Raw genomic sequence first — 27,506 nt, forward strand, 5'->3', positions numbered from 1 at the left:
TCTATTAGCAAATATCTCCAAAGGCCGGAGACAGGACACTAGATGGGGAGGGCTTTGAGTTACGCCAGAGAATTCTTTCCCAGGTGTCTGACTGGTGGGTCTCACCCACATGCTCAGGATTGCCCTATTTGGGATGGAGAAGGGATTTCCCTCCAGGTGAGATTGGCAGAGACCCTGGGGTTTTTTCACTTTCCTCCGCAGCATGGGGCATGGGTCACTTGCTGGTTTGAACTAGAGTAAACGATGGATTCTCAGTAGCAAAGTCTTTAAATGAAGATTTGAGGACTTCAGTAACTCAGCCAGAGGTCGGGGTCTATTACAGGAGTGGGTGAGGTTCTGTGCCCTGCAATGTGCAGCAGGTCAGACTAGATGATCACAATGGTCCCTTCTGGCCTTAAAGCCTCTGAGTCTAGCCAGAGGCGGGGGGCTGCACCTGGGCTTCCATGGCCCGCTGAGCCAGGAGGAGCCGAGATTGCTCTGTGGGGTCTTCCCCAGGCTTAGCTTGAAACACCCTAGGTGAGGAGGCTCTTCCCCTACTCTGGGGACCCTGCCCGGCAGCCAGAGGGCACCCCCCGGCCGGCAGCCAGGCACTGCTCCTTGCCGAGCAGTAGCAGCCCTGCTGGGGCACACTCCGGGGGCCCAGCCAAGGACCGGGGCTGCAGGAACCTGTAAGGAACAGCCAGTCCCTGCCCCCGGCCCCCCACCCATGTATCCACGTCCCGTTTCCTAGGCTCACCCCACTCCAGGCGCCCCATTCAATAACCCCTCCCCCACCCCCCACGCAGCTACCGACCGACCCGCCCCTGTCACCAGCCCTTAGCCAGCCGCGGGGATTCAGGTGCCCTGCCAGGGATCGGTCCGTGCGCCCCAGGGGCTGCCCGGGGACTCGCCGGCGGAGCGCGCCCCGGGTCCGGGCCGGGAGAGCTCTGCCCTGCCCGGGGGCCGGCCCCGGCCTCCCCGCCCCCTGCCCGGCGCGCCGGGGAGGGGGGGAGCCGAGCAGCCCGTGCACCGGGGCTTCCCAGGCGGCTGCCCGGCTTGGCAGGGAGGAGCCGCCTTCCGGAGGCACCGGAGAGCCAGTGAGCGGCGCGCTTGCGGCGGCGAGCCCCAGCCATGGAGGAGCCGGCGCGGCGCAGGGGGGCAGCAGCCCTGCAAAGGCGGCGGCGCCGCTAGCGGGGAGCAGCCGCGCCCCCCCCCGCCGCCGCCGCCGCCGCCCCCCCTCCCGCCCGGGCTGCGGCCCCGGGCGCTCCTGCAGCGGATGCATCGCGGGCGCCGGCCCCCGTGCGCCCCCCGGCTCCCCCCTCGCCGCGCCCGGGCTCTGCGGCGCCAGGGCGTGTGAGCCGCCGCCGCCCCTCCCGGAGCAGGCTCGGGGCCCCGCGCCCCGGCCGGGGGATGCTCGGCCTCTGAGGGCGGCCCGCTGCCCGCCGCGCCCGGCCGCTCGCCATGGGCAAGGACCAGGAGCTGATGCAGGCGGTGAAGGCGGAGGACGTGGGCACGGTGCAGAAGCTGCTGCAGCGGCCCAAGCCCGGCAAAGCCAGTGAGTGGCCCCGCGCGGCACCCCCGGGGCGGGGAGGGAGGAGGATTGTGGGGCAGGCTGGGCCGGATGGGGGGGGCTGTGCACCCCCCCAGGGGAACTCAGAGGGCGGGGAGCACCCCCCTCCCCGGCCTGCCCGGTCTGGGGAGCAGCCCCCCGGGCTCGGGTGGCCCCTGGGTCTGTAGAGGCTCGTTGGAATTTGCTCCTCAATGAAGCGAGGTGCAGGGGGAGGGGGAGCCGGCGGGTATCTGTGCCCTGCTTCTTCCTGCCTGGGCGCCCAGCTGAGCTTGCAAGCCGGAGCTGTCAGGCTGGAGCGGGGTGCAGGGAGGGGAAAGCAGGCGCTCAGCTCTCCATCCGGCTGGGATGGGGGTGGTGGTGGTGGTGCTCCTTGCAACAGTGATTAAATCCCAGAGGCGCCCTCTCGCTCCGCGGCTGCCTGTTCCCTGGGGTCACTCTGTTGCCAGTGCAGTAGCGTGGCCGTGGGGTTGCATTCACCCCGGCCTTTTCCCGAGCCACTCGCCTGCCTTGCACACCCAGGATGATAGGATCCTTTATTTGATTGCAATTGGCTTCTGGGGCAGCTGGGCTTGGGGACTACTGCCCTGCAGGGCCCCCTCATCTGAGAAACCCAGCCCTGAGTGGCACTGCAGCTGGGTTTTGCCCAACATGGACTCGGGCATTCCTAAGCGCCTGGGAGCGGTGCTTAGAACTGTAGCCAAGTGCACAGGATACGCACCGTGGAAAATAATTCAGTGCTACTCGCCCAGTCACCCCCCTCCCCATCTATCCTCTGCCTCGTGTACACACACCCTTCGGCACGCCAGGCTCGCATCCAGCGGGTGGGAGCGAGATGCAGCAGGAGACGAGGGTGTTTCTTTCATGCTTTACCCCCTGAGCAAGCAGCCCCTTGGGCCCCCAGGTTCAAGCTGTAGCCCAGCCCAGTCCAGCAGAGCAATGGGGCGGCTCTAACGTTTCAGGCAGCAATGGTATCAATAATGTAACAGCAGTGGTTTAGTGTTGGAGTGGAATTAATTGAGGGTGGGGGGAGTTTGAAGTGAAAAGGGGAAAAATGAACCTTGAGCCTTTCTGCAAAGGAACAGATCTTTGAGAGGGGGCTGATTGCAATAGGCTCCAGGCCGAGCAGGGCCCAGAGTTTGGGGAATCTCTGAATTGGGTTAGTGTTTATGAAAGTGAGGGATGCAGCCCTGGCTGGGAGCCAGGCAGATGCTGTGTGGCCGTCACCCTGCACCAGTCCTGACCACAACAACCTGCTCTAGTCTGTAGCGCAGAGCTCTGGCAATGCCCCTCAGTCCTGAGCAGCAACCCCACTGATGTCTTCTTAATCCTGACATCCCCATCCCTAGCTATAGCTTTGCCAGTCCTGCCTTGCTGCTCCAGCCCTGCCCCCTGCAGCTCTGCCATCGCACCTCAGACCTGACCTGCGGTTTGCCCTGTCTAATCCAATCCGGCCCCTTGCGAGCAGCAGTTATTTATGCCATAGCTCTGTGGTGCAGACAAACACCCTCAGGGAGTTAAGCTGAGCCCCCCCCCTCCATTTGACTGGTGACCAAAGAAAACCCTCTTTTGATTGTTTCCCAAGATGGAGCTGCAGGAGGGTGGTGGGTCAGGAATGTTGGGTGCCTTTCCGAGTTGGACACCTGGGGCCAGGTTTTAAGAGGTGCAGATTCTCTGTTGCTCCCATGGTTTTCAGCACGAGCTCTGTGCATGTGAAAACCAGGCCCATGGTGCATGCTGAATGAGCATGTCCTTATTTTATGAGGAACAAGACCTCCCTAGTGGAATGGGGCGAGCGTCAGGTTTGCATTCGGCTTTAACTCCCTGAGCCGGCAGGTTCAAATCCCAACAGGTTCAGCTTGGAACTTCACTCTCAGCAGCTAACTATGTATGGGTCTTTCAGAAGCTTGAAATGATACCCCCCCCCCCAAAGAGCTCAATGCATTTCATTTAAAAAAAGAGAAGGTCAAGGGGTGGCTTGATCACAGTCTGTAAGTACCTACACTGGGAACAAATATTTAATACTAGGCTCTTCAGTCTAGTAGAGGAAAGCATAACACAGTCCAATCGCTGGAAGTCGAAGCTAGAGAGATTCAGATTGGAAATAACACGTAAATTTTGTGGATTCTCCATCACTGACAATTTTTAAATCAAGAGTGGATGATTTTCTAAAAGATCTGTCCTAGGAATTATTGTGGGGACATTCTCTGGCTTATGCTATACAGGGGGGGTCAGACTGGAGGATCGCAGTGTTCCCATTTGGCCTTGGAAGCCAGGACTCTCTAAACAGGGACTTGTCCCCAGTCTTCACTGAGTGGGACATGTCCTGGTGCCTGTCAGTGTTGGAGGTGGAGTCACGTGGCAGGGTGCGGTTCTGCCGGGCTGGCCAGGGAATGCACGATTTGCTTGGCTGGGCAGACTAAGCCATTGAACCTCACATGGTCGTAAGTTTGATGAACACTTGACACACTCTGAACTAGCGCTGAGGTGTCAGCCCACAGGTCCAACGGCTTTTGATTAGATTCGGTGACGGAATAAATGACTTCATGGAGCCTGGAGTGTAGAGGTGAATTTGGTCCTGGTGCATGTTACATAGCGGCCAGATGATGAGCGCTATGAACCTCTGCAGCTCATTCTGTCTCAGCACCGTCTACTGTATTCACCACCATGTATAGTGCAGCTATTTCTTCCCTTGAACTAAACTAGCTACCGTGACTCTCCATATAGGTGTAGTTATGAAATACTCAAACCTTATTGGTTCCTTCTCTGCTTCTTAATGGCAGAGAGCAGTTATCTTCTATAACTGCACTCCTGGCTGTGCCTTGTTTATAAAGTGCGCAGAGTAACTCTCCTTGGTTTGGTGGTTCTTTTTAATGCGTGTGTAGCCTAAAGATAACACCTGTTTAAACAATAAAAGAGTGTCATTGTGTTCTTACTGCTCCGTGAATCCATCTCCGCTGGGATTGTTAACTGGATCACCGAATTGATTGGAGCTGTTACTCAGTAAGAGGGTGTCACTGGGATTCCTTTTCAGTGTCATTAAATGTGCCCCCCAGGTGCCTTTTTGGACATAATATTACTCAACTCATTCCCTCGCAGGGGCGAGGGCCCAGGCATATTAACTTGGGTCCTCAAGGGTTAAATAGACACTCTCAGGTCAATCTTGGTGTCCAAATTTAGAAGGTTTCAGAGTAGCAGCCGTGTTAGTCTGTATTTGCAAAAAGAAAAGGAGTACTTGTGGCACCTTAGTGACTGACAAATTTATTCTCTAAGGTGCCACAAGTACTCCTTTTCTTTTTGCAAAATTTAGAAGGGTTGTTACAAAATCCAAGGCCAGCAGGAATGTTTTGGGATTGTTTGAAATTCCAATGGATAGCATGTTGTTCACAAATCGACCCTCCTGATGTTGTGTGTGCAATCCAGACATTGCAGAATTGATTGGAAACAAGAGTGAAACTAACCAGCCTGGTTTCGTTGCCCCGCCTGGGAGAACTGCAGAAAGTAAATAAATGAGACAGAATGAAAAGTACATTTGATTTTTTAAAAACAATTTTGTTGTGATCATCTGTGAGGTGGCGAGGGAGGTGGAAGAGGCAGTCATGTGTTTTTCAATATGCTTTCTCGCCTGAAAGGGTCTCTTGAAGTAGGAGCTGCCAAGACATGTGCCTGTGTTTGTTTACTATACTGTATAAACTCGCAGGATCTTGAAATTGTTCTGCCAAAATCTCAGCCTGAAGGGATGCTCTGATTTGCGGCGTAATGGTAAGAGTGAAATAGTTTTGATTGAGCCAGTAGCAGAGACCGATGCTTGTTCTTGTTTGGTTGAGATGATACCCTCCTGCGCTGGGGGGGGGGGAGAAGGTTTGACTTCACAGCACTGTTTGATGGGGAACGGGGGGGTCTCAATAGAGGGAGACTGTAACAAATGTGAGATATTACAGCATTGTCTCATGTCAAATACTCTACAGCTCCCATCACTCTAGGGGTCAAGCAAGATGGATCTTTTCCTATGGCAGTGTTTAATTTGGTTCACTCTTCGACCTGCACAAACTCTGTTTCAGTGCACGGGGAGGCAGATTGTGTAGACTGCATAGAGCCCCCGGCATACATTGTTATCTCCTAAAGTCTTTTCCCTTCTCTCTGTGCTGCTGTCCGTGTAGTTGATTGTGGCGAGCGGTCACCCGCAGATGTGCTGGAGCAGGAATAGCTTTTCCATTATGGGATCTCCTGATTTTTAGCACTGCAGATTGCTGGTGCAGCAGGCTGGCTTGGCAGAGCGAGCCACGCTGGAAATCGAGGCTCGAGACGCTTTTCAGGGAAACACATATGCAAATTGCAGATTTACTGTAAGCCACTAACATGCAGCTAGTATTCACCAGAGCCGGAGTGCAGGAAATTGATTCCCATTTCAGATGCTGAGATTTCGTGTGCTTTGCACAAGCAACAGGCATAGAGGGACAGATCCTAAAGCCCCTGATAATGGTCAGAGGCTTTTGGGGCTTTCCTCGTGAAAGCCGGGTGTGAGGAATGAGCCAGTGCTGGGACATGTATGATTGTTCCTGTTTCATATCTCGTTAGCAGCATTGAGACAGGGTGAGTTGGCTCTGCTATGCAACTGGCAACAGGGAGCTAACTCCTGCCTCAGGTCTGGGGCAGCCCCTGCCCACGCAGGTAGAAGAAACCGGGGTAATGAAGCATTGCTCCTCCTTGAGGCATCAGGAAGCCCTGGCCTTCTGTTAAACACAAGTGAGAATGAGTGCAGGGAGCAGCTAAGCCAGGAGCCTCATGCCAGGTTACAAGCTGCTATTGTGGTAGCACTAAGGAACACGGACCACAACCCCATTGTGCTAGGTGCTGTACAAACACAGAACAACAAAGACAGTCTCTCCCCATTGTACTCAGTTTCTTCTGTTGCACCCATCACTGTGCTATCATAGAATCATAGGGCTAGAAGGGACCACCAGGGTAATGTAGTCTAACCCCCTGCCAAGATACAGGATTTGTTGTGTCTAAACCATCCAGGACAGATGCTATCCAGCCTCCTTTGGAAAACCTCCAGTGAAGGAGCTTCCACGACCTCCTGAGGTGTCTGTTCTATTGGCCGACTGTTCTTACAGTTAGGGAGTTTTTCCTGAGATTTAATTTAAATTTGCTGTGCTGTAGTTTGAATCCATTGACTCTTGTCTTGCCCTCTGTGGCAAGAGAGAACAACTTTTCTCCATCCTTTTTATGGCAGCCTTTCAAGTATCTGAAGACCACTATCATATCCCCTCTTAATCTCCTCTTTTCAAACTAACCATACTCTGGCTGTGACACCAAAAGAACCTTTGCGTTTTCTGCTTGTGTGAAGCCGTGTGGGTTTTGTAAGAAATCTGTTTAACTCCCAGCCCTTACAGTCAGTGCCTGGGAGCAGAGCCCCGACTGTGTAATATTCTTGCTGTCAGACCATGCTGGCTGACTCTGCTCCTTTAATTGTCTTAAAGCTGCTAGCAATCTCTTTAAAGCTTCCCCAAGCAGCTTAAGCGTGATATCACTAACGGGAGCAGCCCAGGCTGTATCAGGAGCAAGTGAGATGGGCATTATTATTATTATCGTTGGTGCTTCAAATGTAGGCCCCATGTTGGCATTTCGGCAGTCCGCCCACTGAGCCCCGTGGAGAGCTATGAGCTGATAGGCAAGCGATCAGGTGAGTAAGGCCTTGCGTTTCTGCAAGCGATGGCATCTGGCAGAGAGCTGGTTGGGGTAAGAGCTGATGGGACGTCCCGAGGGGGAATTCATCATGCGACATGGGCATGCTGGAGTTGGGAGAAAGCTTTGCCGCTGGTCATGCCAAACAAGATTTGTCATACAAACAAATCCCAATAGGTGGGAACTCCCTTTTCTTCCTGCCCGCTCCCCTCCTGAGAGCGGGTTGCTAGTTGCGCCTAGTTTTCATGGAGTGGAGCAAGGTGTAGCTGCTGCATCAGGATGCAGCGGTGCATTGTGGGTTATGTAGTCTCCGCAGACCGCACTTTGTGCTAAAGAATTCCTCTGCTTGTATCCTCTTGCTCTGGCCACCGCTGGCTGCTGCTGCTAACTTTGTTGTCGCCCGTTCAATAACCGCTCTGACTTGTATGTGACTTTAAACTACATCCTGGGGAGGGAGGGCACCGCCCGTGAGCAGTCATGCTTGCCACGGAAAGCGGAGCGCAGAATTATCCCTCTGCGTGGGCGCTCGCCGGGTGAGTTTATATCTTGTAAGATGGAGACAGTATTTCCTAACTGCTCTGGTAAAAGGCATTTCATCCACCAAACGGAATAATTCATGAAGGCTTATAAATATACAAATTTACATCCAGCCCTCCCCTTCCCTGTGGGACCCAGATCACTGATAAATATGGCGCTTACATCCTGCAAGACTGCACTTCCCCAGCAGAACCCGTAGTAGGGAGGGGACAGGAGGGATGCTCCCCTTGCAGGGAGAGGAAAGCACATGCATTTGCCTTTTGGAGCTGGTAGCTGCTGGTGGATAGGGGAGGGAAATAGGCAATGGAATAGCAATATAGTAATGCTACTAGTGCCTGGGGTGCTTTTTTACTGTGTTTTGTGTGGCTTGGTTCTTTTACCTGCACCATTCCCGCTGCAACAGTGGTTTCTCTTCTGGAACCTAAACGCTTCTCCTGGGCCACGCGTGAGACAGCAGGAGAGACCCTCTCTTGGGAATCGGACCTATCCTTGCAGCCCTTCAGCTGGAAATGGGTTTCTTCTGGCAGGGCATCTCGACAGGTCTAAGGACTAGCAATGGCAGGGGATATGTAGCTTTCCACCTCCTGCGACACTGGCTCCGATCTGGACCAGGGCGAGAGGAGCAGAAAGTGACTCCCCCTCTGATGGCTGTTTGGCCCTATGTGAAATGAGTTACTGGGTCTCAGTCCAGGTGCGGCAGGTGTTCACTTGACAGGAGCCCCTCATGCAGTTGGCACTGATGATTGATGAGCTCTGGGGAGCAAGAAGCAGTTCACACCATTAGCCGGAGTCCTTCCAGGGGAGAGTAAAGCCGCCTTAGGCCCGATCCAAGGTCAGTGGGAGTCTCTCTGCTGGCAGGGGGCAGTGTGTGGGGAAGGGAGCCTGCCACAGTACCAGCTGGGCTTTGCCTGGTCCGTGCACGGAGACGCTCCTTCCGTTTAAAGTGAAACTCTGCAGAGGATGAGCCCCTAGTTTGCTCCAGAAAGTTCCCACGCTGTGAGAGGGGCTCAGTGCATGTACCTGACCAGGTAACACAGCATGAAAGACCATCCTGTGCCAGTTCATAAAAGCCGCTTCCTCTTAGCTGGGGGCACCTGTATGTCCTCAAACCTCCTAGCAGCAGCACCTCCAGGCCAGTCCTGAAGTGGGGATAGGTCTTGCATTGCAGCTCCCTTCCAAACTGAGGCAGATTCCAGAGCCCGGGTCCCTCCACTGTGACCTCCCTGTCCCTGGTTTGCTCAGGATTCGGTCCATGGACTGCATTTTGCCTGCTGTGATGCGCCACAGGGAGAGAGGGGGAGTGCTGCTAGCCAGGACCCAAGTCATCAAGTCTCTAGCCCAGCCCACCCCTTGTATCGCAGGTGGGGTACCAGTCTCTGCCTGTCTACCCAGCAGTCAGGAGGGGGGATTGCAGCACGTGTAGACAGAGCCGCTAGCTTTGCTCAAGCTGGCTCAGGTACCTAGAGCAATGAAGCTGCGGCAGTATGCGTGATCGCATCAGGTGGTGGCCCGAGCACATACCCAGGGTCCTGGGTGGGCTTGAATTCAGGGGCCCTGTGTCACCACCCATGTTGCTGTGGCTTCCCTGCCTGTTTTAGTGAGCTGGCTAGATCAGAGCTAGCTTGGGTGTGTGTACACGTGTTGCAATCACACCTGCGCAGTGCGGTGCAGACATGCCCTCGATGCTCACAGAGACAGTCCTGAGTGGTGATCGGAGAGCAGTGCTCTGTTCAGCCAATGAGGTGCTCCCAAAGGACCCTAGCAGCCCTCACCAGGTGGCCACCCCCAGCGTTCAAATCCTCTCCTGCGGGCAAACACGCACAGCTGGCGTTTCCATGGCAATGCCCAGCTGTGTGTTGGAGTAAGGCTCTGACCCCTCACTGATTCTTTCTCTTCCTGTATTTTTTTTAAATATGCCCAAATCCTCCTCTGCTAAAAACTCAGCCCTCCAGTTTCTCAGTCATGGAGTGTCCTGTATTTTTGAAGAGACCAGACCGGTCACCTGGTAGATATCCATGCCCCTGACTATGCATTTAATCAGGTCCACAGGCAAACAGCCAATTAGTGGATGGCTGATCCTATGTGCAGCTGGTACTTACCCAGTCCGAGACATGTGGCTTCCCACCAGACTTCCCGAGTTCTGAAGCTGGAGGTAAATTATATGCCGGTTCATGTTTTCCATAAGCCACTTGTGTGCTCAGCGAGGGGTTCTTTGAGTGAAGCAATCCTTGTATTGCAGCCCCAAGATAACTGGAGATACATACACATGCTTTCTCTTCAGTCTGTTGATCTCAGTGGTAAGCCCCGCCCTCACCAGTAGCATCTTTCTGCTGGAAGAATGGGGGTTTCCAGTTCTCTTGTGCAAAGTCAGGAGATAGCGATGGTCTTGCCACCCAAGCTTGTGAATGGATCTTGGCTTGTCTAGCTCCCTGCGGGATGCCTCTCACCCACCTCTGCTGGCCAGAGTCAGGGTAAGCCTTTGCTCGACTTCTGATGACTCATGTCAACAGGTTGCTGAGGATTCACTCTCCCGGGTTGACTTTCTGTTCAGTGTTGAAATGAGAGCCCTTTGGGCAGCCTGGAGCACAGGTGCATTTCTTATTTTTGTGGGGATAGCACCAAGGAGCCCCAGGCACGGGCCAGGGCCCTGATGCTAGGGGCCGTACAACCCCAGAACCAAGAGATGGTCTCTGCCACAGGGAATTGAGACTGGAGAAGAGTGGTGGGAGGGAGCCTGTCACTGGGTGTCCCCAGCGTGCTGCACTGCCTGGCCTGTTTGTTGGTCTCTTAGTCACAAATGCGCAATAGGTTGTTATCTTGTCACCATGTGGGTGTTTGTTCTTCATTTCCCAGCTACGTGAGAGTACACTGCAGGCTTAGAGCAGTCCTCACCCTGGCTGACCCTCGGAGCTTGTCCCGTTCCTCCCACTTACTGAACCACTTTCTCATTAGCCCAGCAATGGCCACCCAGAGTCAGGAATCCCCAGCAGAGACTGGGTTTGGCTTCAGTGAAGCCGGCACTCCTCCCAGTGCTTGCAGTGACCGCAGTGCTACTGACCCAGAACCGCATTGCTCCGGTTAGTCAAAGCCAAGCTGGCCAAAGCACTGGAGACCGCAGCTGTAGGGACCAGTCCTGCACTGGTCCCTGGGAGATGGGGTGAGATCACCGGAGAGGGCCGGGTGGCTTGCTACATGTGATTGTTACCACGAGCACCTTGCTGTCGTTAATGTGTTTATCCACCAATGCCTCTGTGGTAGGGCAGGACCATTGTCCCTCCAGGGGTCCCTGAAGCACAGGCCTGAGAAAGTGACTTGCCTGGTGCCACAGAGGGAGGGAGCGTACCCCTGAGCCAGAATTGAACCCAGATTCTGCTGAGTATCAGCCTAGTGCCCACCCTCCCTGCCCTAAGGTGACCACTCCTCTGTGCATTCGCCTGCTGAGGTTGCTCCATAAATAACCCGCTGGTAGGGTCTCTAAGTGGAAGAGAGGGGTGCACGGCAAGGAGCTGTGATGGGGGGAAGCAGCTTGGGGGCCTGTGCGAGAGTCAACTTTACCACGTGATCCCCTATTCCACAGCCCCCTCTCAGCTGGCCCCCGCTCCAGCTTCGGCAGGGCCTTGGCCTTGCGGCTCCCCTACTATTGCCGGAGAAAGGCCCTTTACTTCTGTGCTGCTCCTCCTCCCCAGGCCATGGAAGAGCTGTGCATGGGAGCTGTGATAAGTTGGTGGCCGAGGGAGATCTCTCTCCGTAAAGCAGTCCAGGGCCGGCTCAGTGTCCCGCATCCTCCGAGACTCGCAGGTAGTTGGACTTGGCAGTTGGAGCCGCGCACGGATCTTGAGCAAGCGAGCGAGTGAGGGCGGGCGGGCGGGCGGGCGGGGGAGGCGTTGTGCCACTGGAGGAAACGTAAATAGTGTAGTAGGTGCGAGCTAATGTTATTCCAAAGGAGGCTGCCAAGCATGAGCTGCCTGCACTGTGAACGTGCATCCTCGCTCTGTTTCCACTGGGTCCCAGCCCAGAGAAAACCAGCCCCATCCCTTCCCCTCGCTGCTCACCCCAACCCTTCACATTCTTCGGGGCTAATTTCCCATCTGCAGAGAGACCCTCTTCTGTTTTTACAGGGAAGATTTGATAGTTTTGTATCTGGATAATGTCCTTTTCGTAAGGGGTTTAATAAATCAGATTTTAAAAAATCCCTTCGTGAATGAACATGGGTTGCCATGGTGACCCGGGGCCCAGTTTAGCGTGCAGAGTGAAATACTTTAGTTCAGCGACGCGTCTGGGGCATGGCGAACGGCTGGTGAACGCAGGGCGTAATTCCCCAGCATCCAGAGTGAATTAGATTGTCTGAAAGGTACGCGGACGGAGACTCGAGCGCTTGGCAGCAAGTTGTTTTTCCTCCCCTCTAAATCAACTTATCAGATAATTGCAGTGACTTGGCAGTTTTACGTAAACACTCATCACTTCTGCTCCCTGTCTTTGCACCTCAGCATCAGGAGAAAAGAGAGAGGATTTCCGCTGCCCTGGCCAAGGGCTGTACGTGTGACAGGGATGTAGGCCACCCAGGAAGTGCCAGCTCGGGTTATTTTGCATGTCAGATGATGTTTAGCTAGAGTGTTGCTGCTGTTGTCTCTTTGCACCCCCTCCATATCCAGTTCCCAAAAGTCCTCGGCTCTTAGCTATTGTGAGGAACACAAGATTCTGCCTGGTTCTGCCCAAATAAGGAAAAGGGCTGAAGGGGTCAATGGAAAACTCCACTTACTGGAGTCTGTGGCTTTGCTAAGGAAACTTGTTGCTCACGGATAATTGGCACTATATTATCCAAATTGGCACTATATTGGCAAACAAACTGACTTCTGAGGGACAGCCTGGCTAGTTGGCCGGGCCGGCTGGTTGCCTGATTTGAAAACCCAAAGCCATTTCTGATGGTCACAGGCTTTTGGCTGGTGCCCAGCACATCCCGACTGCTTCAGGAGGAAGGAGTCTCCGCAGGGAACACACATATTCGAAGGGGTTGTACTTAAGTCCCTTGTACCTAATTTCTGTCTGCCCAGAGCTGCTGTGTCATGAACTGACTAGCTCCAGAGTTTGTGCTTTGTGTAACGAGCCAAGGGCAGTTCAAGCCAGCGTCTCTTTCCAAGACACGTTCATGTGTGTGTTATTTTTGTGGGGAAGCCTGTGCTCCTGACTGCTGAGAGCAGCCGTGCTGTTGTGTGCATGTCCAGGGCAGGTGCATGTCAGCCCCTCGTTAACTGTGCAGGCCCCAGGCCTTCAGTGCGTGCTGGGGGTGACTGGCACCTGTGCAGCCAAAATCTTAACAACCGATTCCCTATAAAAAGTTCTGATTTAAGGGATGTGCCCAAGTATGTATTTTTTGTACCAACAGGTTTACCATATGTCCGTATTTTGGCCTTCACAACATCCCCTGGCAACGAGTTCCCCAGTTGATTGTGCGTTATGTGAAGAAATACTTCCTTATGTTTGTTTTAAACCCGCTGCCTATTAATTTGATGAAGTGATCCCTAGTTCTTGTGTTATGTCAAAGGGTAAATATCACTTCCTGATTTATTTCCTCCACACCAGTCATGATTTTATAGACCTCTATCAGATCCCCCCTTTAGTCATCTCTTTTCCAAGCTGAACTGTTTTAGTCTTTTTAATCTCTCCTCAGATGGAAGCTGTTCCATACCCCTAATCATTTTGTTGCCCTTCTCTGTATCTTTTCCAATTCTAATATGTCTTTTTTGAGCTGGGGCAACCGTATCTGCACACAGTATTCAAGGTGCAGGCATACTATGGATTTATATAGTGGCATTATGATATTTTCTGTCTTATTATCCCTATCTCTATCTCTTTCCTAATGTGCATTATTCTGCATTTATCAACCTTGAATTTCATCTGCCATTTTGTTGCCCAATCGCCCAGTTTTGTGAGATCCTTTTATAACTCTTTGCAGTCTGCCTGGGGCTTAACTATCCTGAGTAATTTTGTACTGCCTGCAAAGTTTGCTACCTCACTGTTCACCCCTTTTCCCAGATCATTTGTGAGCATGTTGAACAGCACAGATCCCAGTACAGATCCTTGGGGAACCCCGCTATTTACCTCTCCATTGTGAAAACTTGGAAGGATGCGGAATCCTCCATGCTCATTGGTCGGCGGCAAGCACTTGTACGTGACAAGGAAAGATAGGCTAACTCTGCCCTGGTCTATGCATCTTTGTCTTCTGCAGTGGAGGTTAACGGGAAATATGACCTCAAAAGGAGCGAGCATAGTCCCGAGTATGGGACTTGGAGCCAGGATTCCTGGGTTCTTTTGTGGCTCTGTGGCTGATTGGTGTGACCTTGGACCAGGTCCCTGCCACAGCGTTCTCAGAGCAGGCCCCTTCCTCCATGTAGAGTGTTCAGAGATAGCATCTTCCTTGGAGGAAGGCTCTGTTTTGAAATATGTCATGTTCTATCTCTCTGGTGAGAGCTCCTCTCCTTTGTGGCTGGCAGTTAATTCTAGGTTTCTTGCCTGCATTTGATCACATTAATAATCTCCTCTGATAACAGTATTTAATAAAACCAGGCTAATGTGGCATAGATAAGAAATGTCAGATGTTTTATAGTTCAATTTTCATGCTGTAGAAGGCCGGGCACCAGCAAATCCAGCCGTGGCGTGGTACGCACAGAGCGTGCTGGGGTGAGAGGGTGCAGTAAAACCACTAGGGACCGTCCAAGGGTATTGTTCCTACGGATAAACTTTCTCTTATTTGCCCCGTAAAGCTGCTAGCACCCTGCAGGTGCTGGAAATGAATGATAGAAAGCACCTCTCTTAACTGCTGAGGGCACCCAGCAATAGGACACGCAGCAGATCTCATCTAAAAGGACGTTAATGAGGCTCCTCAACCCACCCTAGAGAGAGAAAATAAACCCCCACTCCCGTCTCAGTCACAGGGATTCCAGACTTCTCTCCAGCACGGCTGACCAGGAAAGCACAGCACCAATGCGCGGGCCCAAGGTGGGCTCCTGCTATCGTAGTGCCGAGGCTAGTGACTGTCTGCAGGGTTGGCAATAAAAAACGTCTGACCCACGAGAGGAACTAAGTGATGCATTCATGTTCTCGCCATGGCGGTATTGGGGAGCCATCATAGAACAGCGAGGTACCAGCCTGTCTCTAGGGACCTGATTCAAAATTGACAGAGGGGTCTTTCCAGGGGGATTGATTTCTATTTGAAAACCCTGCATCCACTCCTGGGCATTTCCGTGCTAGAAAGATGTCACGTCAACAAGCCACAGGGAATTTGGAGAAGAGTGACGAAAGTGAGGAACGAGCTGGTGGGATTGACTCCTGCGGAGAGAGTAGTAGACACTCACAAGGGTCCCTTTGGTTTTATAATCTGTGATAGTTTAGTGTCCCTAGCCTGGCCAGTTAATGTCTGGTGGGAGCCGATGATCATTGGGTTACAAAGATGCCTTCCCTCCCCTGGCAGGTGTTGTGTGATGACTGCAAACGGCAAACACTGAAAACAGGTAGAGATGCAGAACGGGGCTTCTAGATTTGATTGGCTATCTGCTTCCTAATCCGCTTCTAAGGGCTGGCTGGGATGAAGGGTGTAAACACCATGGGTGGGGGAAGGGATAAAACTGAACAGAGTGAATTTAGGAAATGTCTCCAGCAGTGCGATCGATCTCTGAGTACTAAATGCCCTTCCAGGGAGAGGCCAGGTGTGGCCATGTGCTGCGCTGAGCAGTCTTGCCCTGCCAGTCGACTAGCTCAGTAGATAACCCAGAAGCTCATTTCCATCTCTCCCGCCTGCGAGTGCGGTGGGCTGGCTGCGTCCAGGCTGCATGCTGTTTGTCAGAAGGATGCTGCTCAGCTCGCTGCTGTACTTAATGATGTGTCAACGTTTCGCTTATAAACCTCTTTGTGGGGTTTATAACCTGACTGTGAAGTCTTGTTCCAAGATGGAGCTTGGCAGGCTGGGAACACTCCTGCATGCCAAGTTCCATTCTGGCCAGGAATTATTGCTCAGCCTGGGGTGACATGTATTTATTTTACAGTTTTTGCTTCTCTATTTGGCTGTTCTGAAGTTGTAAACACAAACCCTCTGCTCCCCTCCAGCATTTTTCCCCGCTGCAGCCCCAGCCAGTGCTGGGAATCAGAATGTGGGCAAGGGCTGGCTAGCCTTTCCTGGTCCATCAGCACGAGTGGTTCGCCGTGAGTCTAGTGCTGGTGAAAGGCGCTTGAGTGCCAGCCCTTGACACTGGAGCCCTTTAGTTATTCCCAGAACCAAGGATGGGCCAGGACCAAAGCCCAGGGTCTGAGCAAAACTGACCTTTGGGGGATTCCCAATCCCAGCCACCTGCTAGTTCTGTAACAAACTGAACTAAAGAACTGGATCTTGCAAAATCTAGGTTCAAATATTGCAGATGGGCCCCATCTCTTCATCACACAGGTGCAGCAAGGACTGCCTCCCGAATTGCCCCTGCCAGGGTTTCTCTTGTTAGGGGCAGCAAGTTCAGTCTCCATGGGCCTTCAGATCTCGGCCTCTTTGCTGAGATTGCCAATGAGGGGTCCCACTAGCTAGGAACTTACATGACTCCCGTCACACGACCTGAGCATCTCCTGGTGGTGTCTCTGATGGCCACCGAGAAGAGGAGTGAGACTTCCCAGCTTGTTGCACATAGGTCTATCAAAGCGCCAGCTTTGTTCTTTCACTGCGGCTGGACCAGCAGCCTGCAGGTGATGGGCTTTGCTTGGCGTTACTGACTGTCTGAACAGACACTGTCCATGAGCATTTTAAGAATGAAATACATCTAGTTTGGATTAGCATTCTTGAAGCACGTTTCCTAATACCTTTGCTGCTGAGTCCAAAACTGGCAGTACCTGGTCTGCAGCAGCTATCCTTGCGCTCGGTAACAGCTCTCGTCCCACCCTGTGTTTGGATGCTGAGTCCAGTGTTATTCCTGCTGACCTGGGAAACCTGGGTTGTTATCCCCCAAGTCCTTCTGAGCAACCCTAGGGGATCTTTAAGTGGTGTTTGGAAACCGACAGGAGGGAGCACAGATTGCTGACGAGAGGTCAGAGTGCTTCCCAGTAACACTGCAACAGCGCTGGGTATGTGCTGGGATCCTGAGGCTTCATTTGAGCTGGTGCCCTTCTGGCCCAGAGGAGACCCTGCCACTAACCAAGCCTAGGCCTGTGCGTTCTGCGATCAGTCTGATCCTGCCAGGCAGATCGGAGTGATGGTCCGGGGCCGTTCTTGGGTAACTGGGCAGGTTCAGAAGGGTCTCTGCTGATGCAGGCCTGGTAGGTGAGCAGCAGGTGTTTGGAAAGTTGCTCAGGCAAACATTTAATAGGCCAGAGTGACTTTGGGGAATACAATTTGCCTGAATTGATATTAACCCGGAACAACTCCAGTTTCTACCCTAAAGATGCCTCCTGTGTACTGCTCGTTTTGAAAGGCTCCTGGAACCCCTTCAGCAGGAGCAATTGCTGCCTCTGCCGGAGGGGTGAACGTAGAGGGACTCTGCCATCTTAAGAATCCTGCACCTACAGACAAGTTTCCATTGTTGGTGTCCCAGGACCAGGGTGGAACGAAGAGGGAATTTCACTGGAGGCTCCGCTCTGAATGTCCAATCTCCACTTCTCGCTCAGGTTTTATTGCAGGGGTTCGGGATGAACCCAGTTCAACACCAGTTTGCCCAGAGTGTCTAGCGCCATATAGCAGCTGTGCTGCCCCTGGCTCCCTGCTGGTTTAGGAGGAGGATGGTGATTTTTAATATTTGGATTGTCGTAGCATCTCCAGGCCTCAGTCTGAGGCTGGGCTCTTCAGCGCTAGGTGCTGTACGCATGTACAACAGAAGGCACTTACAAGCCAGCTGTATGATGAGGAGACAGGTGGTTACAGAGTGGAGAGCACAACGGAACTGCAAGCAGTGGTCACCGCGGCCCAGCTGACTAGCTGCTGTTGAGTGTTCTGTAAGCGTGGCCGCAGGGGGAAATTTTAAGATACAGTGCCGGAACATTGTCTACACTAAGGCTTGCACCAATGCAGCCGGGCAGGTGGGATCTTTTTGGTGTAGTTCCGACCCAGGTACAGGCATGAGTAATGTCTGCTTTGCTAAGGGGTTGAGCCCAAATAGCCTCAGTGACACCTTGTTAGGTCCCAGGTGGGAGTGCCTCCCTGGGCTTCTGAACCCTGGCTGGGAATGAACTCCCCAAGCCCCAGACTGTTAGCTGGCTCAGCAGGGCCTCCTCTTCAGGACCCAGGACAGGTGCAGCAGGGTCTTGGGCTCATCTGCAGGGGCTCCATATGCCCCCTTGCACCTACTGGGTTGCTAAATCCACCTGAGAGGATGGAAAAAGAAATCCGATGCCGTTTGCCGTGAATGCAGCTGCTTGCTATTTGGTTCTCACTCCTCTTGGGAATGAGGACTGGTCAGTTTAATTTTCTCCTTGTGGCCAGCCTCTCTTCCTGCTTCCCTTGCATTAGCACAAGGCTGTTTTACTTGGGATTCATGTTTAACCCTTCCCTTTCCAGCTACAGGGGAAGCTTAAAATAGAAAACCTGGTTTGATTAACACTTGGGGTGGGGGTGGAAATCATGAGAACATTTTCAACCCTCTGGGCTGTGTAAAACCCTTCCTCTTTGTTTTCACCAAACCTAATCCTGACAATCTCCCTTTAAAGAGACTTGAACTTGGGCCTCCGAATTTAGATGTTGTGGAAAAACAAACTGAGCCCAGTAGAAAGAAAAGGAGGACTTGTGGCACCTTAGAGACTAACAAATTTATTTGAGCATAAGCTTTCGTGAGCTACAGCTCACTTCATCGGATGCATTTCCAGTAGAAATGTGTCCACCACAATTTTCTTTAAAATGCCCCCAACCAACTGCTGGGTTTGCAGTCCCAACGCTGCATCTGGCAAAAGCTGGATGTGAAAGTTGTCACAGGTCAAAGTGAAAGTGCCCAAGGAAATGGCTCAGACGCTCTGCTGGGCCGAGCACATGGGAATTCTCTCAGTCCAACTTGTGTGTTTCCTGCTCTGACTGAGTTGTCAGTGTCCTCCAAGTCAATGAACTGTCAATCCTTGAGCTTAAATGTCTTCCAGACTAAAGCCCTGGGTGGAGCAGCCAGTGGAAATGCCCATGGGGACTTTGGCCCTCAGTCCTGGGCTCCTCACCTCCTCGCCATCATTCCATCGTTCCAGTCCATATTCACACCTGCCTTGGGTGCCGTCTTGCCCCACTCGGCACATGGTTTAAACGCGGCCTGTCCCTTTCCGGAGCTCAGCTGGGTCGCTCCATGCTGAGCCAGCCAGGCTGTTAAGCGTTAGCCATGTTACCAAAGACAGCGGTGAAGTAAGCACTTCTCCCACATCCTTGGCTGAAAGCCCCCCCCTTCCTTGGCAGGTGTGGGGAGAGCACCCCCTCCTTGCCCCTCTGGCTAAACGTGCCCATAGAGATCTGGGGGCACAGTAGGCAGTGCGGGGGCAGGGGAAGAGATTCAATGACTCAGGAGTGAATGCCAGGGCTGCTGGAGGCTTCCCTGGGGTGGGGGTTCTGCATGGATCTGAAGTGGTAACTCCCAGGCCCCCCCCCACTGCCTCTTCCCTCTCGCCTGTGTCTCTTTCCCTTTGAGCACCTGAGAAACGGCCCAGAAGCTCGGCTTGCTGGCTGTCCTGTGTCCTGTGAGGGGCCCTCTGGGACACATGATGCAGGGGTTGCTCTGGCAGATCAAGGCCTTGGGTACCCAGTGAAGATGGTTTAGTCGCCGTAGACACGTGAACAGAGAGTGATGCCTGCAGCCATTTGAACACACTCATGGACGTGCAGCGTGTGCAAATTTTTCCTTGAGGCATCAGCTGGAGCGGGGGCGGGGGGCTGAGCTAATGGAGGGCAAATCCATTCGTATCGAAAGACGTGTGCCTTGGGGAGATGATGGTGTAATGGCTAGAGCCAGGGGCTAGGAACCGGGACTCCTGTCTCAGCTTCCCAAACACAGAAAGAACTCCAGCAATGTAAACCAGATACGCTTTGCATTTTCCAGAGCAGCCCTGGTGGTTTCTTGGACGGCTGAGCAGGGGCCTGGTTTGGATTTTTCCTGTCATGTGCGGAGCGAAGGGCCCCTGGGGACGTTTGGTTTGATTGACGTCCCTCCAAAAAGGCAGCAAGAATCACAGCCGACGAGGAGACCTCCCCCATCCTCAAGTTTGGTGATTGCTGGCCGTTTTATCTCCAGGCTGCCTGTTCCATGATCTCAGATGCCTTAGTCATCCAGAGGTCTGGCTGTGCTCTGTGCTAGGGTGGGCCCCGGGCCTTTACTCTCTCTGCATCCTTGTGGTGCTCTGTACGGATGTTGATCATCATCATCCCGATTCTGCTTGTGGTTTCTAACGATCCTGTGGCATTTTTGCAGGAGTAGGGAATAGTAACCTCGGAATGCTGGCTGAACTCAAAGTCATTTCTTTCCCTAAGTAACTCCCCCTGGTTAGTTTCAATTGAATACAGGATTCCTGGCATCCTGGCATAAGCAGCTGGGTGGTGCTGCTGTGGTTTGCCGAGTAGCCACTGCGTTTTTAGCGGTGGATGAAGGGATCCCTGCAGTGACAGTCTGCGCAGCTCTTTGGGGTCCCTTCGACTGCCATCGGTAGTAGTTGTATGCCACCACTGCCCTCTGCTGGACTAAATTAAAACTGCTCAGCCATGTGTCATAAGGCCTATACAGTTAGCTGCTGATGTGTAGCAACATAAGGATTGCCAGATGGGATCAGACCTGAGGTCCATCAGGCCATTCTGCAGCAGTGGCCGGCACCAGATGCTGCAGAAGAAAAAGGCTTAAGGACGCTGACGTGAGCTCTGAAGCACAAGGTTTAATATCCCTTCACACTGATTCACATTAACTGTAACGATTCTGCTTACTCCTGTTATCCACATCAGCGTCCCATCCCTCTTGAGACCTTGCGTCAGTCTCAGCCTCAGGGACCGAAATTCAGCCGGGTTCTCCTGCAGCTCAGGCAGGAGGACTGGACCTGTGCCCTGGCCATTGCTGTGGGGTTCCGCATGACTGCAACATCCATATGGTGATGCCTGTGAAGTCCCAGGTGGTTGTGTTGCCACAGCCTGTATTCATGATGGCAAAGACCTGCCAGGAGCAGCTCCATCCTGAGCTGGGCCCAGCGCACCTCCTGCCGACACAGCGTGGGGGAGAAGTGCTTCTGGCTTCCCCGGGCAGAAAGGCAGGGTGTCTTGACTGTTGAGCGAATTGGATGTCGTCACGGCATCTCTGTCTATGAAGTGGGTGCTGTGTGAGGGGAGGGGTCTCAGCTTAGTTAAGTTAAATCCATCTCTGTTAGAGGGTGCCTACCCCATACAGGTGGTGAAAGGGTTAATGTGGCTGGGCAAGGCCAATTCACACACCTGGCTGCACCTGGAGGGTGGGCCAGGCTTAAAGATGAAGCCCAGCTGGGAAAGACTGTGAGTGATGACGGGAAAGGGAGGAAGGGGGGCTGGCACAGACGGGGGCTTGGAAAGGAGCGATGGGGCTTGACTGTGGAGGGTCGAGGAGGATGCCCAGTGGGAGAATTGGCCCTGGAATCCTCTCCTGAGTGGGGAAGTCTGGCTGGAGGCCATGGAGCAGGCTCTGGTGGTGAGGAGCCCTGATAAAGGGCAGGATCTGGAGTTCCTAGGAGGTGTCAGTGGAGGGATGAAGCAAGGGGAGCCTCAGAGGGCAGAAATTGGTTTAAATCTGTACTTTTAGTTTAGGGTTCTGTTGGGGGATACCAGGGGGAGCCCTGTGAGTCTGGCCCTGGGAGAGGGTGAACCGGCAAAGGCTCTGGGAGAGCCCTGCTAACAGGCTGTACCAGGGAGAAATCCAGGAAGGCAACAGCAAGGAGTCTGCAGGCCCAGACTTTGGCTGCTGTTATGGGCTCCCTGGACTGGAATCCAGAGTAGCGGGAGGGCCTGGGTTCCCCGACCAGCCTCCCTCTGCTGAGGTGGCATGAGGCCCCTGAGAACGGGACATGGTCAATTGGGAGCCCTGAGAGACAGGTATGGAGACCAGAGTCAGAGCCAAAGACCTTTTGTGAGGACTCTTTCTGGTGGACTTTGTTCCTCCGAAAGCAGTGGAAATAAATGGTGAGCGGGCTGGAGGACCATCGGGGCCTGGAGTGACAGTCAGCAGAGAGTGCTAGGGAGGAGGAGAGCCTACTATGCCATAAGGGGATGTGTGAGTGACAGTCTCCTTAATCTGTTCTCTGTCTGCAGAACTTAGCGGTGGCACTGGGAGGGCCAAGCGTGGAGGGGAGGGGACAAAAGCCATTTCCACAACACCAGGGTTCTGCCCAGGGTGGTACTGCCCGTTTCCCTGCAATCACTCAAGTTTGTGTCTGTAGCTGTTGGAGGGTCTCTGCTGCAGGTCACTATGAAGGCAGCAGGTTCTGGTGTCTCATTCTCAGGCTGTTGGGGGCAGCACACTCAGTTCCTGGGCGTGGGGGCTGGCAGGCAGCCGCTTACATGGCTCGCTTGAGCCCTTTGGCCAACCTGGAAGGGGAACAGATGGCCTGGGGAGGCCTGGGTGAAGAGGAGATATCTGGTGCTGAAGGGAGCAGGTGAGTCTGGCCTTTTCAGGGTCTGGAATTCGGGGTTGGGGGGTGGGAAATGGGATCCTGCACAATAAAAAGCGGATTGTGGAAGCCAAGATTCACTTTAGTCAGCTGGACACTTGCTATGAATCATGGAGATGCAGGGCTGGAGGGGACCTCAATGCGTCATGCAGTCCCTCCCACGTACGGAGGCAGGATGAAGTGTAGACCTAGAGACCATCCCTGGGAATCTCCGGGTAGTGGGCGTGAGTGTGTCTTGTAAAGCTCTTCCTCCAGTTGCTAGTGTTACTGGATGGGTCAGTGTCAGTCTCTGATTCTGGTTGGTTTCACTTTCCCATTCCTGCCTGAGCTCATTGTTGCTGCATTGGTGTTCCCAGGGGAAAGGGTCAAATCAAGCCCCTGCCCCATCCTGTTTTTTTTTTTTTTATGGTGGCTTGAACCCTTTGAATCTACCTGGCAGTGCCCTGTGCAGTGAGCAAGGGGCTGTCTCCACCCGCCCTCTTCCTGAGCTCTCTGTTCAGCCCATCTCCCTGTTCTCTGCTCTCTGTTCAGAGGTGAGATTGATTTGCCTGTTGTTGAAGGTTCTTACAAACCCAGCTCTGCACCCACTTCCCCATGCCAGGAAACTAAAGGTGCCTTTCACAAGTGTTTTAAAAGCCATTGGGAGAGCATTAAGAGCTAATTTGCTAATATTTAATGGTTGATCTATATTACGGCTGGCTTGGATCCGGTGTGCAAAAAAGGATTACAAATCAAAGCTGCTCTTTCTCTCTGCGTAGGAAGTGTGCTGTGTATTTGGTCTGCTCACAAAGATACGATGCTGTTCAATCCAGCAGCATATGGAAGTGCTGCAGTCAGCGTAGTTCCGTTCACAATTGCATGCCCTGGGTGGATGAGAGGACCCATGGGACGCGGGGAGGTCAATGGAGTGTGTTAATTCTCTTCTACATACAGTGTGTTGCAATGTCTGCTAAATGCACACAAGAGGGGGGGAAGGATGGTCTTGTGGTTAAAACACTGGCTCAGGCGACGGGACTCCTAGGTTCTGTCCCCAGATTTTCCGTGTGACCTTGGGCAAGTCACTTACAGCCTGATCCTGTGGGGATTAAATACTGGGAGCTCTGGAGCCAGACTACCTGCCGGATCAGGCTTCAAACTCTTCAGGCTCCGTTCCTCAGTTTCTCCAGGACAATGATGCGCTCCTACCTCCTTCATTCTTTGATGTTTGTAAAGTGCTGTGAGATCCTATGACACAAAGTGTTCTCTGGGCAAAGCATTGCTATTGCTTATTGTATCCCAGAAAGGAAGGTCAGTAGTTCACACTGTGACAATCCTTAGGCACCTCTATTGCGGTCATCAAGTAGCATTCCTCTACCACCCAAGTCCCCTTTTACACTGAAATATCTCCTGGTTACCCCTCCTCCAGGCTCCAAATCCACTCTCGGGGGTTTATTCACTATCTCTTCATGGCAGAGGGAGACAGAATGGCCAGCGAGTCCCTCGCCCAATGCGGGAGTGATATGGGTATGGATTTTGCTGTACATCTCTGAATGAAAGGGATCTTTAAAGCAGTAATGAAATGTTAATAGTATTTTCAAACTCGGCTATGAAAGAGAAAATGATCTTTTTAAAGCCAGCCTCTGCATTGACAGAAGCAATCAGGCTGAAAAATTAGAGTCTACGGTCCCCAGAGCACCAGCCTCCTCGCTTCTGCACTGAAATGCCTCAATAATAAGGTCACATTCAGCCTGCCACCACATGCGTATCGCTAACCTCCCATGAATACCGTGGCATGAAAGCTTTCTGCTGCTGTTCCAGGGGAAGGAATAGGCTACGGAGTGTGTGTGCATCACTGCCCTCTTGTGGATGGAATGAGAGTCACAACTATGTGTCATATGCCCCATACCACCAACGCATATGAGAGATTTTCTGTTGCCTCCAGTGGTAGGAGCCTGTGCTTTGGGAGCAACAGGATTTGGATTCTATCCCTGTTAACACCAGGACCCCCCTGTGCTGGTTTGGAGATGCTGGGGGTGCTGGGTGACAGGCTTTGCAGCAGATAGGCTCAGAGCTGATGGGGGTGTCTACACTGGGCCTGCTGTCTGGGATTCACCTACAGAGTGGCCTGGCTGGGTGAATCCAGAGCTGCTTGCGGCAGGGCTGAGGAGTTTGGGTACCTGGAAAGGGGGTTGTAACCCTGTTGCTTAGATATCACCTGCCTACTGTCCTATGGTGACTGGCAACTTATAGTAACCTCAGCTAGACAGGGGGGTATCCTTCTCCCCCCCCCCCTCCACTCCCCAGTGGTGTGAAATCCAGAATAGCTCTTTGGGAACCTGTCCATCTGGGGCTTCAGGCCCAGCTTTCTCTTCCTTTCCCTAGCTCCAAGGAGCCCATCGTCTGTGGCCTATTTCCCTGTGTCCTTGCTCCTTCCTGGCAGGGCTGGGGCTCTGACACCTATCCCTAAATCCCTGACCACTGCTGCTGGCCAAGGGATGTTGGGTTTAGCCTTCGTTTACTGACTCATTGGGAGGGGGTGCTAGAGAGAGGTGGTGCGCAGCAGACCTGGTGTGTGAGACCTGAGTGGCTGGTTCTCAGAGCTGCCTCAGCAAAAAGCCAGAGGAAAATGTTTGCATAACATTTACATAGAGACATCTTCATGCATATTAAAGTCCATGCCCCTCTCCAGCACCCCCTGAATCCGCCAGGGCTTAGGTCCTGCGGTGGTGGGCCCTGGAGAAAACCCCGAGACTAAGAGAGTCCCCTGACCCCTCCCTCCCCTGCAGTCCATCAGTTCTCCCCATGGCCATTAACACACACTCTCCCGTCTCTTCAATCCCATTTCCCCACCTCTTCCCAGCCAGGTTCCCGTTCCCACCCACCCCTTTTCAAAACTTAGTCGCACTCCAGCCAGCTGCCTCGTGACCCCATCTCCTGAGCTGATCCGTCCCAGCTAAGGGAACTGTGTCTGGGCCATGTGGATGGGAGTTGCAGAGCGGGGCGGGCGCCCTGGTTGTGCACCCTGTGGCTGGTGTGGGAGCTCCTCGCTCCTAGCAGACGATTGCTGGATTTTTTTAAGGCTTCCCTTTCCCCCCCTTTTAAATTGCATTTTAATGTGATGGGTCATGAGCTGCTGCCAAGCGGCTGCTCGCTCTGCTGTGCCATGTGCTCCCAGCAACTGTTCCTCCTGCCTCTCCAGTACCGGGCCTGCCCTCGCAGCAGTAAGCTCGCTGAGCGGCCGCATGCCTGCCCGGGCAGAGGGGACACTGGACTGAGGACTGGGGGGATTTCAGCAGTGCAGACTGTGGGTGGCGCTCTGGGCCAGAGACCTACCCTTGCCCGCCCTCCCTCCCTAACTCCCTTGTGGCAGAGGCTCTGCAGCTGGAAGCCCCCTCCAGGCTTGTCTTCCATTTCCCCCCCGGCTTGGGGGGCTCAGGCTATCAGGCCTGCAAGTGGGGAGGGTCCCAGAGCCTGGGCTCCAGCCCGAGTCCCAGTGCCAACCACAATTAAAGAGCCCTGCAAGGGTGAGCCAGCTGACATGGGCCAGCCATGGGTGTTTACTGTGTAGACGTACCCTGCGGGGCCGGACGAGGGCTGCTCCAGGAGATGCCCCGGATGGAGGTGAAGTGGGATGGTTGCCCTGATGCATAGTAGCTGCGTCCCACCTGGAAGAACGGCTTGATTGTGTGCCCAGCCCCTTTGGCAGGTAAGTTCGGATCAGCCAGCAGTGAATTCCATCTGCAAATGACCCGGGGCTGATACTGCAGGGTGCCCAGGCATCGCCCACCATTGCTAAGCTGCAGTTGCCGGTTTGGCACCTGTAGGGGAAGCTGTCTGCGTCCCTTGCTGGCAGGGGCATCACAACAGCAGCAAGGGAATGGCCAGCCGGAGGCTGAGGCTGGCTGTCCCCCAGAGCTCGGCGCAAAGAGCGAGCGGCTGGTGCGTGCAGGCTTGCAGGGGGTGGGACGGGTGCTTTGCCAGCGCATTCTCCTTGTCACTCCTGAGCAAGGTTGCTGCTGGCATTCCTGGTGCCAGGCCAGATGATTTGAACAGATATTTCAGGTGGCTGCGTAGTTGGTGTGAGAGCCCTTGTGCATTGCGGGGCCACGGTGCAGGGAGGCGCTGGGGCTGTGTGACTTGGTGCGTGTTCGCTCTGCATCTCCCCTGGGGGGCCTCATGCACGCAGTATAGCAGGTACGAGGCCCGTTTCCTCTCCTCCACTCCCTTTGTCCCCCCACAGGCCCTGTGTCAGGGTGGCCCTCTGGGCGAGAAGGAGCGTGGGCATGGTTCCCTTCTGAGCGCGGCACCTCACCATGGGGTGGTACGTTCCCTCCTGGAGCCCTCCAGCGCCAAGGATGGCTAGAGATGGAGCATTGCATGCTGGGTTTTCTCATCTCTGGGCTCTTTGGCTGGGATGGAGTGTGCTGGGACCCGGGTGCCAGCACCGAATGCTCTAGGCCATGTGTGCTGGCTGCGTCTGCAGCAGTCTCGGCAAGGGGGCAGTCGCAGCCCATCACCCTGATTCCTGTCACCAGCCAGCATCCCTGTTATCTGGGTGGCTGTGTCCGGTACTCTGCTTTGTGTCCCTGTTTGTCTCCTCTTATCGCAGTATCAGACTAGTTAGTGTTCCCAGGACAGGCCCTTGATTAGGGGAGCAGGCGGGAAGCGGGGCTTAGGAAGAGTGTGGGCTGGTGTAGCTGTTATCTCCCCCAGGCAGCTAGAGGATGGGGGGCGGGAGGGAGGTGAGTTTTGTCTTTGCTTGTGTCCAATCAGGTTCAGAATTGTTCCTCAAGCCTTTGAGCCTGGAGACAGAGAGAATGGCTACTGTGGAGCAGTCTCCATTCTCAGCGTGCAGGGGAAGGGGAGGGATGTGAAGAAGGGCTGCCGAGAGGGAGCCCCTTTCCATGCCCCATTGCATGCAGAGGGCCACGTTGGGAGATCTCTCCCTGCATGGCTCTCTGGAGACTCCTCCAGGATCAAGGACCATGGGCCAGCGTATTGGGTGCTAGCTCCAGTCTAAAGCATGGGCTCTCTCATCTGGTATTCTAGTCTGACACTGGAACTCACTGGCTGTTTTTGGGTCAAGATGTCTCTTCGGTTCTGTTCTGTTCTCTGGAGGCTCTTATCCTACCCGTGTTGCTACCGTGTCTGA

At 53.7% G+C, this 27,506-nt stretch overlaps 1 protein-coding gene across 2 annotated transcripts in view; it reads left to right on the forward strand.

The window, feature by feature from the left end:
• Positions 1 to 841: 841 nt before the first annotated feature.
• CASKIN1 (CASK interacting protein 1) overlaps positions 842 to 27,506 on the forward strand; it is a 162,051-nt gene continuing 135,386 nt past the window's right edge. The window contains exon 1 of one of the 2 annotated variants that reach the window (XM_043493694.1): positions 842 to 1,534. In XM_043493694.1, the coding sequence (XP_043349629.1) occupies positions 1,441 to 1,534 (94 nt within the window). In that variant the 5' untranslated portion in view covers positions 842 to 1,440. The remainder of the gene's footprint in view (positions 1,535 to 27,506) is intronic. The other variant, XM_038420504.2, reaches the window with a different exon arrangement.

Source organism: Dermochelys coriacea, chromosome 10, assembly GCF_009764565.3.
Source record: "Dermochelys coriacea isolate rDerCor1 chromosome 10, rDerCor1.pri.v4, whole genome shotgun sequence".
NCBI lineage: Eukaryota > Metazoa > Chordata > Testudines > Dermochelyidae > Dermochelys > Dermochelys coriacea.